Here is a 12,862-nt window from a genome sequence, read left to right as displayed (position 1 = left end):
CTACCTCCCTCCCTCACTCACCTCCTGAGTCTGTCTGAGGCTGCGGCCCCGGCCTCTTCTCGCCCAGCTCCTCATCCCACACACCCTGCAGCCCCGCTGGGCTCTATCACCTCCCAGACCGAGGCTCTGGCCGGATACAGGCCCGGGTGACGCCGCAGCGCTCTGCTAGCTCACCACCGGGGGGAGCCGGGAGCCAATAGCAGCGCCGCCTGGGAAACGTCGCCGGAGACGGGCGCCGCCATCTTGCTGGTCAGTCAGGCGCACCGCGGGGGTCGCCATTTCGTTGGTTAGATAAAACGACTAGACATAGATTTACTCATGTGGAGGACGGATTCGGATCTTTGTGAGGGCCGAGTACCTGTTATGAAAGCGGTCTTCTATTCCTTATCGTCAGTAAAAACTTCGTGTCTGAGTGACTTGCGTCAGCTCTGCTTCCCATACGCCACATTCAGCCTCAGATTGAGACAGCCAATAGCAGCGCCGCCTGACAAACGTCGCCGACACAGGGCGCCGCCATTACTTCGGCGTGACTTGTGCGCTCCACAGGCGCCATTTTTTTGGTTGGGTAACTATATTCAAGAAAGCTATCTAGGTTTCAAAAGTGGAGCACAGTGTAAGATCTCTGTGGTGACAGAATACCTGACGTCATAGTGACGTTCTATTTCTTCATCTCTATACAAACGTCAATTTCTCCGCCACGTCTCTTTCTACTCTCCATATTAAATCAACTTCTCACCAAAGACGGCGGTGAGTTGTATCGCCCGACCTTTTCACGTTCTTATATTATAAATAACAGAACAGCACAGGAAAGTCACGCTCTATACCTCTTCCAACATGGCGGAAAGCTTCTATCCGCCCCACCAGACGCAGCCAGCCAATCGCAGCTCGTCACAGGCGTGTCTAGAGCTAACGCTTCCGGTGACGTCACGGGAGAAGCATGGCTGCGGGCTGCAGGTGGAGAAGTCTTCATCAGAGGGAGAGAGACTGAGCCTGGAGGGGCTGAGAGTGAGTCACGTGGGCGGAGTCATGTCATTAGGATTTACAATAACTTTATTTGTGCTTAGCAGAAGAAGACAAACTACACAAAAGAATTAGTAGGGAGTGAGGACATGGGAATGCTAGTTTATATCGAGTGTTCTGTCAAAAAATGCATCCCGATCCGATAACGCCTCCGACGATCTGCGCATGCGCAGAACTCGGGGGTTAAATGAGACAACAAATACTATTACATTTACATAACTTTACATTATTTATAATATATTTGATGTATGATTCTAGCCCTACCATTATTATTATTTAAAAATTGTATATATAACTATTACTATTTTTTATATATATAAAAACATTTATATAATATGAAAACAATTTCAATGGTAATAATAATACCATTATTGTTATATATAGGGTTGTCCCGATACCACTTTTTTAGGACCGAGTACAAGTACCGATACTTTTTTTCAAGTACTCGCCAATACCGATACTTTTTTTAAAATGTGTCCCCAAATGCAGCCATGTCCCCCCCATATATCCAGCCATGTCCCCCCCATATATCCAGCCATGTCCCCCCCATATATCTAGCCATGTCCCCCCATATCCAGCCATGTCCCCCCCATATCCAGCCATGTCCCCCCATATGCAGCCATGTCCCCCCATATATCCAGCCATGTCCCCCCATATGCAGCCATGTCCCCCCATATATCCAGCCATGTCCCCCCACAAATGCAGCCATGTCCCCTCACATATGCAGCCATGTCCCCCCATATGCAGCCATGTCCCCTCACATATGCAGCCATGTCCCCCCACATATGCAGCCATGTCCCCCCACATATGCAGCCATGTCCCCCCACATATGCAGCCATGTCCCCCCACATATGCAGCCATGTCCCCCCCATATGCAGCCATGTCCCCCCCATATGCAGCCATGTCCCCCCACATATGCAGCCATGTCCCCCCACATATGCAGCCATGTCCCCCCATATGCAGCCATGTCCCCCACATATATGCAGCCATGTCCCCCTTACCTACATGCTGCCGCGCCGCCGCTTGGTTAATACAAGCGGGGAACATTACAGCTTTCATTTGAATAGCTGTAGTCTTTCGCGCCGCGCTGCGTATAGACACTCCCCCTTGCTCGGGATTGGACAGTTCACCCGAGCAAGGGGGAGTGTCTATACGCGGCGGGAAACACTACAGCTATTCAAATGAAAGCAGTAATGTTCCCCGCTTGTATTACCCAGGCGGCAGCGGAGATGCGGCGTAGCGGCGCGGGGGGGGGGGCAAGTATTCTATTTAGGCATCGGGGGTATTTGCGGGATTACGAGTACTCCCGCAAATACTCTGAATCGATACCGATACTAGTATCGGTATCGGGACAACCCTAGTTATATATGTGTATAATAATATCTATTGTAATATATATATATATATATGTGTGTGTGTGTGTAAAATAGTAATAGCATTTATAGTCGTGGCTATCTTGAGTAAGCGCAGGTGATTCACGCACTTCCTGGAATCCATCTGCCCTTAGCTCAGCCATGCAGCCAGGAGGGTGTGCTTAGTTGAGAAACTCCCTCCTCTCATGAAGACATATGACATAATTTTGGCCTAGGCCATAAACCAGGAAGTAACTGAAGAAATGTAAAAAAGTAAGTAAATATAATCTGACTTCCTATCTATTTACTAATGCTAGCAGCATAAGGATTAAAAATAGTCCGTGTTGATTGGGGAGATGCACTGCATCTGTATATTTTATTGGATGCTCTACTGTTGTAGAGTCTATGTCAAGGATCCTCAAACTACGGCCCTCCAGCTGTTGCAGGACTACACATCCCATGAGGCATTGTAAAACTCTGACATTCACAGACATGACTAGGCATGATGGGAATTTTAGTTCCTAAACAACTGGAAGGCCGTAGTTTGAAGTACCCTGGTCTATGTGATCACTGTGGTTGAAATGTATTTCTTGCCCTTTTTTTTTTTTTTTTTTTTTAGAAGTGAAAGATCCACCACCTGGCATGGAAACCTGTCCATTCTGCGGGAAGGCCTTCAAAAGGCTAAAGACCCATTTACCGCACTGTAAGGCAACCGAGCAGGCAAAGAAAAGTCCAAAAACGGGGAAGAAGAAAACTTTATTGGTGGAAGCAAAAGAGCAAAACTTAAAGAAGAAAATTTTGCAGAACCCGAAGGAGGCCAGTTCATTGGCACCAGCAGACCCCCTTCATGTAGCAGTCACACCGCCTCAAGCCTTGCCAGGAGGCTCCAAATTCTTGAAGGCCTCAGAGGACAACTGGACTTGGCCCGACCGCGAGGCAGATTTTAGAGGTGCCAAGGGGAAATCGAGAAGCGCTGGTGTCAAGTCAACTGTATATGAGAAAGTTTCCAAGAAAGCTTTATTGGAGGAAACCAAAGAGCAATGCATAAAAAATAAAGTTTTGCAGAACCCGAAGGTGGCCAGTTCATTGGCACCAACAGACCCCCCTCATGTAGCAGTCACACCACCTCAAACATCAGCTGTTCAAGCCTTGCCAGGAGGCCCCGAATTCTTGAAGGCCTCAGAGGACAACTGGACTTGGCCAAACCCCGAGGCAGATTTTAGAGTTGACATAGGGAAATCGAGAAGCGATGATGTCAAGTCAACTGTATATGAAGAAGTTTCCAAGAAAGCTTTATTGGTGGAAGCAAAAGAGCAAAACTTAAAGAAGAACATTTTGCAGAACCCGAAGGAGGCCAGTTCATTGGCACCAGCAGACCCCCTTCATGTAGCAGTCACACCGCCTCAAGCCTTGCCAGGAGGCTCCAAATTCTTGAAGGCCTCAGAGGACAACTGGACTTGGCCCCACCGCGAGGCAGATTTTAGAGGTGCCATAAGGAAATCGAGAAGCGATGGTGTCAAGTCAACTGTATATGAAGACGTTTCCAAGAAAGCTTTATTGGAGGAAGCCAAAGAGCAATGCTTAAAAAATAAAGTTTTGCAGAACCCGAAGGAGGCCAGTTCATTGGCACCAACAGACCCCCTTCATGTAGCAGTCACACCACCTCAAACATCAGCTCTTCAAGCCTTGCCAGGAGGCTCCAAATTCTTGAAGGCCTCAGAGAACAACTTTACTTGGCCAAACTACAAGGGAGATTTTAGAGGTGCCTTAGAGAAAACGGCAAACATTGGCATTAAGTCACCTTTATATGAAGAAGTTTCTAAGAAATCTTTATTGGTGGAAGCCAAAGAGCAATACCTAAATAAGGAAGGAGATGACACCATGGAAACGACAAAAAAGGCACAGCCTTTTAATGAGAGCCTTTTCCAGAAACTTAAGCTGCCTTCTGAGCCAAATTCTTCTTTTCTGCCATCAACCATGGTTTTCTCCTCTCACAGACCTCATAGTGAGTTTCCAAGGCACGGTGATCATGTACAATTACCACATATATCTCGCCAACTGCAGACTCATGAATCTGACGCATTAAAGAGCATGGAGAAGTCTTTAGAGGGCCAACTAGACCTGACCCCAGCCAACGAGACCAAGACTGCCCTGCCGGTCAGAGATCCGTTATCAAGAAATTGCTCTTTGGGTCTGCAGTGGATTCCAGAACTGCACTCCAATTACATCCAGCTGAAAATTGTTCCTGAACAAATAGATTTAAAGAGTTCCAGAGGGAGAATGGGAAAGTCCATAGCTCCGGGACCTTTTGACCCAGGTAATGTATTATTAGATTTACATAGTGGCAACAGCTTGTGCACCCTTTTACAATAAAACTTAACAGTACAATTACTATACAACTCAAGGCAATGGGGTTAGGAGGCCCCCACTCATAGAAGCTTGCAATCTAAAAGGGAGCGGGGAGTGATACCATTGGCAATAACTACGTTTGAATGAGTTAATGGAGAAAGTAAAAGTTCAGTTGTTAGGTGGGGAATAGGCTTCTCTGAAGAAATTCATTTTCAGGGGTCACCTAAAGGTGGACAGAGTAGGAGATAGCTGGACAGATTGGGGTAGGAAGATCCAGAAGATGGGAGAGGCTCTGGAGAAGTCCTGGAAGGTAAGCACGGGAGGAGAAGACAAGGGAGCTAGAGAGCAAGAGGGCGTGAGAGGTGCTGGAGGATGGGCAAAATCAAAGCTACAGAGAAGGAGGACTTGAGAGGTGCAGCAGGAGGTGCAAAATTGAAGCAAGAGGGCAGGAAGTTTTGGGAGGTGCTGGAGGAGGAGGGGCAAAATAGAAGCTAGAGAGCAGGAAGTCTTGAGAGGTGTTGGAGGAGGGGCACAATAGAAGCTAGAGAGCAGGAAGTCTTGAGAGGTGCTGGAGGAGGGGCAAAATAGTAGCTAGAGAGCAGGAAGTCTTGAGAGGTGCTAGAGAAGGGACAAAATCGAAGGAATAGAGCAGGAAGGCTTAGGAGAAGGGGCAAAATCAAAGCAAGAGAGCAGTAGGTCTTGAGAGGTGCTGGAGGAGGGGCAAAATCGAAGCAAGAGAGCAGTAGGTCTTGAGAGGTTCTGGAGGAGGGGCAAAATCGAAGCAAGAGAGCAGTAGGTCTTGAGAGGTTCTGGAGGAGGGGCAAAATCGAAGCTAGAGAGCAGCAAATCTTGAGAGGCGCAGGAGGAGTGGAAAAGGCGAAGCAAGAAAACGGGAGGTTTTGAAAGGGGCTGGAGGAGGGGAAGAATCAAAGCTAGAGAGAAGAAAGTCTTGGGAGGAGGGGCAAAATCGAAGCAAGAGAGCAGGAGGTCTTGAGAGGCGCAGGAGGAGGTGCAAAATCGAAGCTAGAGAGCAGGAAGCTTTGAGAGGTCCTGGAGGAGGGGAGAAATTGAAGCTAGAGAGCAGAAAGTCTTGGGAGAAGAGGCAAAATCTAACCAATAGAGCAGGAGGTCTAAAGAGGTGCTGAAGGAGGGGAAAAATAAAAGCCAGAGAGTAGGAAGCTTTGAGAGGTCCGCGAGGAGGGGAAAAAAATCGAGGCTAGAGACCCGGAGGTCTTGAGAGGTGCTGGAGGAGGGGCAAAATCTAAGCTATAGAGCAGGAAGCCTTGGTAGATGCTGGAGGAGGGGAAAAATAGAAGCTAGAGAGCAGGAGGTCTTGGTAGGAGGGACAAAATTGAGGCAAGAGAGCAGGAAGTCTTGAGAGGTCCCGGAGGAGGGGGAAAATTTAGGCTAGAGAGCAGGAGGACTTAAGAGGTGCTGGAGGAGGGGAAAAATAAAAGCTAGAGAACAGGAAGCCTTGAGAGGTCCGGGAGGAGGGGAAAAATCAAAGGCTAGAGAGCCGGAAGTCTTGGGAGGAGGGGCAAATTCCAAGCAAGAGAGCAGGAGCCAGGAGGTCTTGAGAGGTGCTGGAGGAGGGGCAAAATCGAAGCAAGGGAGAAAGAGGTCTTGGGAGGCTGAAGTAAGTTCACACCAATCACTTATAAATGAGAACCGAGTTGTTTTACGGCAGCCCCGTCGTGTGAGTGACTGAAGGGAACTTTCTTTATTCAGAGTCCTGTAGGCCTACACAGCGTCCGCCCATTCCGGAGGTCCCGCTGACGTCGCGACGGCTGATGAATGTTAGGATCGGTGAGCTGCCTTCCTGGCTGGCGCTCCAAAGACTCTCCATGAATACTATTCCTGAATTGGGGGTCAAAGGTGAGAAAACACACGGCCCCCCAAATCCAAGTGAATCGGCTGATAACGAGACACAGAAATATACAGTATATATGTTTGTGTTGCCTTTCTCAGATTCTCCCTGACTTTCCATCTCGTGAAACTGTTGTCACCACCAGGTCTCTGCTGCCTTCCGCCGCTCGGCCTAAGTCTCCCGTCCCACCGGGAGATCCGAGCCACCAGCCGGCACGTCCGCTGACTGACCGGGGACCTGAACAAAGCCGGAAGCAATGACAGCAATAAAAATGATCATAATTTTTTTAAAGGGACTGTAAAAAAAAAATATATATATATTTTTTTAAAAGTGCCCCATCCCTCCGTGCTCACGCGCCAAAGAAACCGCAATTTTTTTTTTTAAAGCGTCACCTATAGAGATTTTTAAGTACCGTCGATTGACGCTATTCCACGAGTGTGTGCAATTATAAATCGTGACATGTTAGGTATCTATTTACTTGATGTAACATCATCTTTCACATTATACGAAAAAATTGAGCTTTACTGTTTTATTGGGCGGCAGGTCACAATTTCTTGTCGCAATTGCGATCGGGCGCCCGGATTTTGCCGAGCCCTGATATATATATATATATATATAATGGCCCAGATTCAAGAAGCTGTTGCGCGGCGCAATAGCTGTTTTGCTCCCGCGTAGCGAATGCCCCTGATTCAGGAACATCGCTACGCGGACTGCAGCCTAGGATATGACAGACATAAGCCTCCTTATGCCTTCATATCTCAGGCTGCATTCTTGCGTTGGCCGCTAGGGGGCGCGGCCATTGTGATCGGCGTATAGTATGCAAATTGCATACTACCACCGATTCACAAAAGTTGCGCGGGCCCTGCGCACGCAAGGTACGGAGTTTCCGTACGGCGACTTTAGCGCAAGGCTGCTCCTGCTATAGCAGGGGCAGCCAATGCTAAAGTATAGCCGCCCTTCCCGCTCGTGAAATTTAAATTTCACGTCGTTTACGTAAGTGATTCGTGAATGGCGCTGGACGCCATTCACGTTCACTTAGAAGCAAATGACGTCCTTGCGACGTCATTTGCCGCAATGCACGTCGGGAAAGTTTCCCGACGGAGCATGCGCTGTTCGCTCGGCGCGGGAGCGCGCCTAATTGAAATGATTCCCGCCCCCGGCGGGAGCATTTACATTAGGCGCCCTTACGCCGGGCTAATTAGCATAGCGCCCGCGCAATTTACGGAGCTACTGCTCCGTGAATCGCGGGCAAATCAAAATATTTGCGTGGGCGCAGAGCAAAAATCGTTGCCCTTTGCCCACGCAAATATTGCGCGGATCTACCTGAATCTGGGCCAATGTGTGTGTTTGGGGCTTTCAAAGTAATTTTCCAGAAAAAAAAAAACACAGATTTTAAACTTGTGAACAACAAATGTTAGAAATAGACCCGATCTTGTGGTTAATGTGTTTTTACTGTCTCCGGCAGCGTGGACTCGATACTACAACAAATACATCAATGTGAGGAAAGGAGGGATAGGAGGCCTGGCGATGCTGCTCACTGGCTACTGCGTCCTGAGCTACTCCTGGAACTATCGCCGCATACGTAAGAACGCACTTTATTCAGAAAAACAGAGGCAGTTTGAGACTGGAGATTTTAGTGGACTAAAATGGGACTAAAAAATAAATAGAATTTGCTGCCAAAATTAACCGCTTCCCGACCGCCGCATGTAGATATACGTCGGCAGAATGGCACGTACAGGCACATTGGCGCACCTGTACGTCCCTGCCTTTCCGCGGGTCTGGGGGTCCGATCGGGACCCCCCCCCCGCTACATGCGGCGGTCGGATTCCCGCAGGGAGCGATCCGGGACGACGGCGCGGCTATTCGTTTATAGCCGCTCCGTCGCGTTCGCTCCCCGGAGCTGAAGAACGGGGAGAGCCGTAAGTAAACACAGCTTCCCCGTGCTTCACTGTGGCGGCGTATCGATCGTGTGATCCCTTTTATAGGGAGACTCGATCGATGATGTCAGTCCTACAGCCACACCCCCCTACAGTTGTAAACACACACTCCTAACCCCTACAGCGCCCCCTAGTAGTTAACTCCCAAACTGCAACTGTCACTTTCACAATAAACAATGCAATTTAAATGCATTTTTTGCTGTGAAAATGACAATGGTCCCAAAAATGTGTCAAAATTGTCCGAAGTGTCCGCCATAATGTCGCAGTCACGAAAAAAATCGCTGATCGCCGCCATTAGTAGTAAAAAAAATAATAAAAATGCAATAAAACTATCCCCTATTTTGTAAACGCTATAACATTTTGCGCAAACCAACCGATAAACGATTATTGCGATTTTTTTTTTTACCAAAAATAGGTAGAAGAATACGTATCGGCCTAAACTGAGGGAAAAAAAATGTTATATATGTTTTTGGGGGATATTTATTATAGCAAAAAGTAAAAAATATTGAATGTTTTTTCAAAATTGTCGCTCTATTTTTGTTTATAGCGCAAAAAATAAAAACCGCAGAGGTGATCAAATACCACCAAAAGAAAGCTCTATTTGTGGGGGAAAAAAGGACGCCAATTTTGTTTGGGAGCCACGTCGCACGACCGCGCAATTGTCTGTTAAAGCGACGCAGTGCCGAATTGTAAAAACCCCTTGGGTCTTTAGGCAGCATATTGGTCCGGTCCTTAAGTGGTTAACACAGGTGTACCGGCTTCCCCTATTTTCACTGCACACTGTGAGCTTCTCACCATGTGCATTAGAAGCTGCAACAAGTCAGATAGACCTCTGCCTTATTTCCTGGCTGGAGGACATCTATCACTTATGACCAAAACTTTGTGAACGCTTGACCATCATACCTATATACTGTAAGCTTATAGATATTCTATTCCAAAACCACAGGGGCACCATCATGGGGGGGGGGGGGGGGGGACAGAAAAGGGTCTTCACCAAACTGTTACCACAAGGCTGGAAGAGCACAATTGTCTACAATGTCTTTGTATGATGGAGTATTACCAGGACTCTTCACTGGAGACACCTGGGCCCAGATTCACGTAGGGTGGCGTAACTTTGTGTGGGCGTAACGTATCTTATTTACGCTACGCCGCCGCAACTTAGAGAGGCAAGTGCAGTATTCACAAAGCACTTGCGTCCTAAGTTACGGCGGCGTAGCGTAAATGGGCGGGCGTAAGCGCGCGTATTTCAAAGTAGGCAGGTCGTGGTCGTGTTGTATTTAAATTAAGCGTGACCCCATGTAGATGCATGGCCGAACGAACGGCGCATGCGCGCGCATGCTCAGTATCACGTCGAATTTACGCCCAAAGATACGCCGGCTCAATGCCTGTGACGTGAACGTAACCTACGCCCAGCCCCATTCACGTACCACTTACGTAAACGACGTAAAAAGATAGGCTTGTTCCCGACGTCCATACCTTGCATGGCCTGCGCCACCTAGAGAGCAGCTTTATCTTTACGCCGGCGTATGTCTTACGTAAACGGCGTAACTAATTGCGACGGGCGTACGTACGTTCGCGAATCGGCGTATCTACGGCATTTGCATATCCAAGGCGTAAAATCCACGTACGCGCCCCTAGCGGCCAGCGTAAATATGCAGCTAAGATACGACGGCGTAGGAGACTTACGCCGGTCGTATCTTAGCAACAGATAAGCGTATCTCAGATTGAGAATACGCTTAGAGATACGACGGCGCCGCATTCGGACTTACGCCGTCGTAAGTCTTTGCGAATCCGGGCCCTGAACTCCATCATTTTGGAGGGGGGTCATGTAGTGAATGTAATGGATGGCCAATTTGTATCTTTGCTAATATTCCTCTGCACGTTCTTCTCTTTTTCAGGACAGGATCGCTGGAGGAAATACCACTAAGACTTTTCATCCAGTGAGAAAGGTCCAAACACTCCATATTGTCACCAGCAAGCCAAAAACCACAGCGAGGCCTGAGCCGTGTGGTGCGAGTTCCTTCCGGAGGTCCCGTTTGACGGTCCAGATGTGACAGTTGAGCCTGGCGCTCCAGAGACTTTCCGTTATTGAAACCTGATTTTTCATTGGCTGTTCCTCAAGTGCCTTTTTGTTTGTTTGAGTGTTTCCTCAATAATAGTTTTGCGGACTGCTGTTTGATGCTCAGTTATTTAATAAAAGTTATTTTTTCCTCAAAATGTTTTATTTTATTTAAAGGGCGGGTTAAAGACATACAGGGCGGGTCTCCATCCAAGACCTACAGGGCGGGACTCCATCCAAGACCTACAGGGCGGGTCTCCATCCAAGACCTACAGGGCGGGACTCCATCCAAGACCTACAGGGCGGGACTCCATCCAAGACCTACAGGGCGGGTCTCCATCCAAGACCTACAGGGCGGGACTCCATCCAAGACCTACAGGGCGGGTCTCCATCCAAGACCTACAGGGCAGGTCTCCACCCAACCCTACAGGGCAGGTCTCCACCTAACCCTACAGGGCAGGTCTCCACCCAACCCTACAGGGCAGGTCTCCATGGTACCCCCTACAGGGCAGGTCTCCACCCAACACTACAGGGCAGGTCTCCACCCAGCCCTACAGGGCAGGTCTCCACCCAGCCCTACAGGGCAGGTGTACATGGTGTCCTACAGGGCAGGTCGCAATAGAACCATAGAATGCAGGGCAGATCTCTTCTGAAATAAAAGCCTGCCTGGTCAATGTTTCTTACAGTGGAACTTTTGTTGCACTTTAATTAGGGTTGGACCATACAGTTTTTTTTTTTTTTTTTTTACCAGTGAGTACGATTACCAATAGGTTTCGATCAAGAACTCCCCAATACCGATACTTTTGCAGTGCGATTTGAGCCCATACATTGTCATAGTAAAAGGAGCGGTGCGGGAAATCTCCCTGCATGACGAGTTCCACCATCTCCCGGTCCCACTGTGGACATCAGTGGCTGCGGCTTGGGCTCCTCCTGCCTCCCCCCCAGCCATCCATTGTCCCCCTCCCCATCTTCCCTGGTACCCCGCTATACTAGATTGCCAATCCCCCCCCCCGCTGCTTCACAGGTCCGGAGATTTGAAATCCCTGCGGCGGTCTCTCCTCTTCTTGCAGTGCTGACAGTATGGGTTAGACCGCTTCTGGTTGGTCAGCAAGCCATTTAGACTGTACTGCAAGAGAGAGAGAGAGCCACAGGGATTTCAAAACCTCGGACCCGTGAATCGGCTTTTACTGTCTGAAGGGGGGGGGGGGGAGGGGGTTAAATCGGCAATCTGGTACAGCAGTGGATAGCTGGAACCGCGGGAGGTGGAGATACACTAAAGTCCTGAGGAAGCGATTGTGCGAAATGCGTTGACCTCTTGGAACATTCAGCGAAGACACATTGGCTTATTAATATATGACGTATATTGTTCTATGTTTTAACAACCTTTTATTGTAATAAATTTGTAATAAAACTTTATTTTATTATAATTTATGTAGCCGTCCTTTCTCACATTCTCACAATAAGACACAAGACTTGAAATAATGTCATATTATTATTTATTTTGATAAAGATATAGAATTTGGTGATCTGTGATTGGACGGTCCTTCCTCCTCCTCCTCCTCCTGGTTTTGGGGTTCAGACTGGAGAAGCGGGCTGCTTAGAAGAGATAATATACATACATAAGGGGTGCAGATTGGTTTCTGGTGTCCATACAGGTGTGACGTGTCTATGGATCTGTCCATTCCGGTGCTGCTACCTTTTTACCCCAAAAAGACGAGAGAAGTCCGTCAGCAAATGGTGGATTCGGAACTGGCGAATTCCGGGTTACCTCTTCACTTCCTTATCAGTAAGGCGTAACGACCTTTGAGGCACTTGTTGGCATAGTGACCTTTATCGCCACACTACAAAACCCAAAAGAAGACATAGTAAGGTAACAGGTCCTGTGCCCATTATGAGGGGTTCCCACCATCCCTGTGCTGAGTTCCTGGATCTGTACACTCGCTGTGCCCATTATGAGGGGTTCCCACCATCCCTGTGCTGAGTTCCCGGGTCTGTACACCCGCTGTGCCCATTATGAGGGGTTCCCACCATCCCTGTGCCGAGTTCCCGGTCTGTACACCCGCTGTGCCCATTATGAGGGGTTCCCACCATCCCTGTGCTGAGTTCCCGGGTCTGTACACCCGCTGTGCCCATTATGAGGGGTTCCCACCATCCCTGTGCTGAGTTCCCGGGTCTGTACACCCGCTGTGCTCATTATGAGGGGTCCCCACCATCCCTGTGCCGAGTTCCCGGGTCTGTTCACCCGCTGTGCCCATTATGAGGGGTTCCCACCATCCCT

General features: G+C 48.6%; 2 protein-coding genes across 2 annotated transcripts in view; one reads left to right on the top strand and one right to left on the bottom strand.

The window, feature by feature from the left end:
- Positions 1-911: 911 nt before the first annotated feature.
- LOC120923257 lies at positions 912-10,742 on the top strand. The gene is made up of 5 exons (XM_040334927.1): positions 912-1,005; positions 2,992-4,689; positions 6,450-6,596; positions 8,054-8,170; positions 10,424-10,742. The coding sequence occupies exons 2-5, from the start codon at positions 3,015-3,017 to the stop codon at positions 10,450-10,452; spliced, it is 1,968 nt and encodes a 655-aa protein (XP_040190861.1). The 5' UTR covers positions 912-1,005; positions 2,992-3,014; the 3' UTR covers positions 10,453-10,742.
- Positions 10,743-12,072: 1,330 nt separating this feature from the next.
- The window catches only part of LOC120923258 (putative cleavage and polyadenylation specificity factor subunit 4-like protein), a gene marked incomplete at its 5' end in the record, with an annotated part of 22,726 nt that continues 21,936 nt past the window's right edge, over positions 12,073-12,862 (bottom strand). Inside the window, 1 exon segment of the mRNA XM_040334928.1 lies at positions 12,073-12,425. Within this exon segment, the coding sequence (XP_040190862.1) occupies positions 12,357-12,425 (69 nt within the window). The 3' untranslated portion in view covers positions 12,073-12,356.

This window comes from Rana temporaria, unplaced genomic scaffold, assembly GCF_905171775.1.
Source record: "Rana temporaria unplaced genomic scaffold, aRanTem1.1, whole genome shotgun sequence".
NCBI lineage: Eukaryota > Metazoa > Chordata > Amphibia > Anura > Ranidae > Rana > Rana temporaria.
Note: the sequence above shows the minus strand (reverse complement) of the source record. Positions and strands in the feature narration are given on the sequence as shown.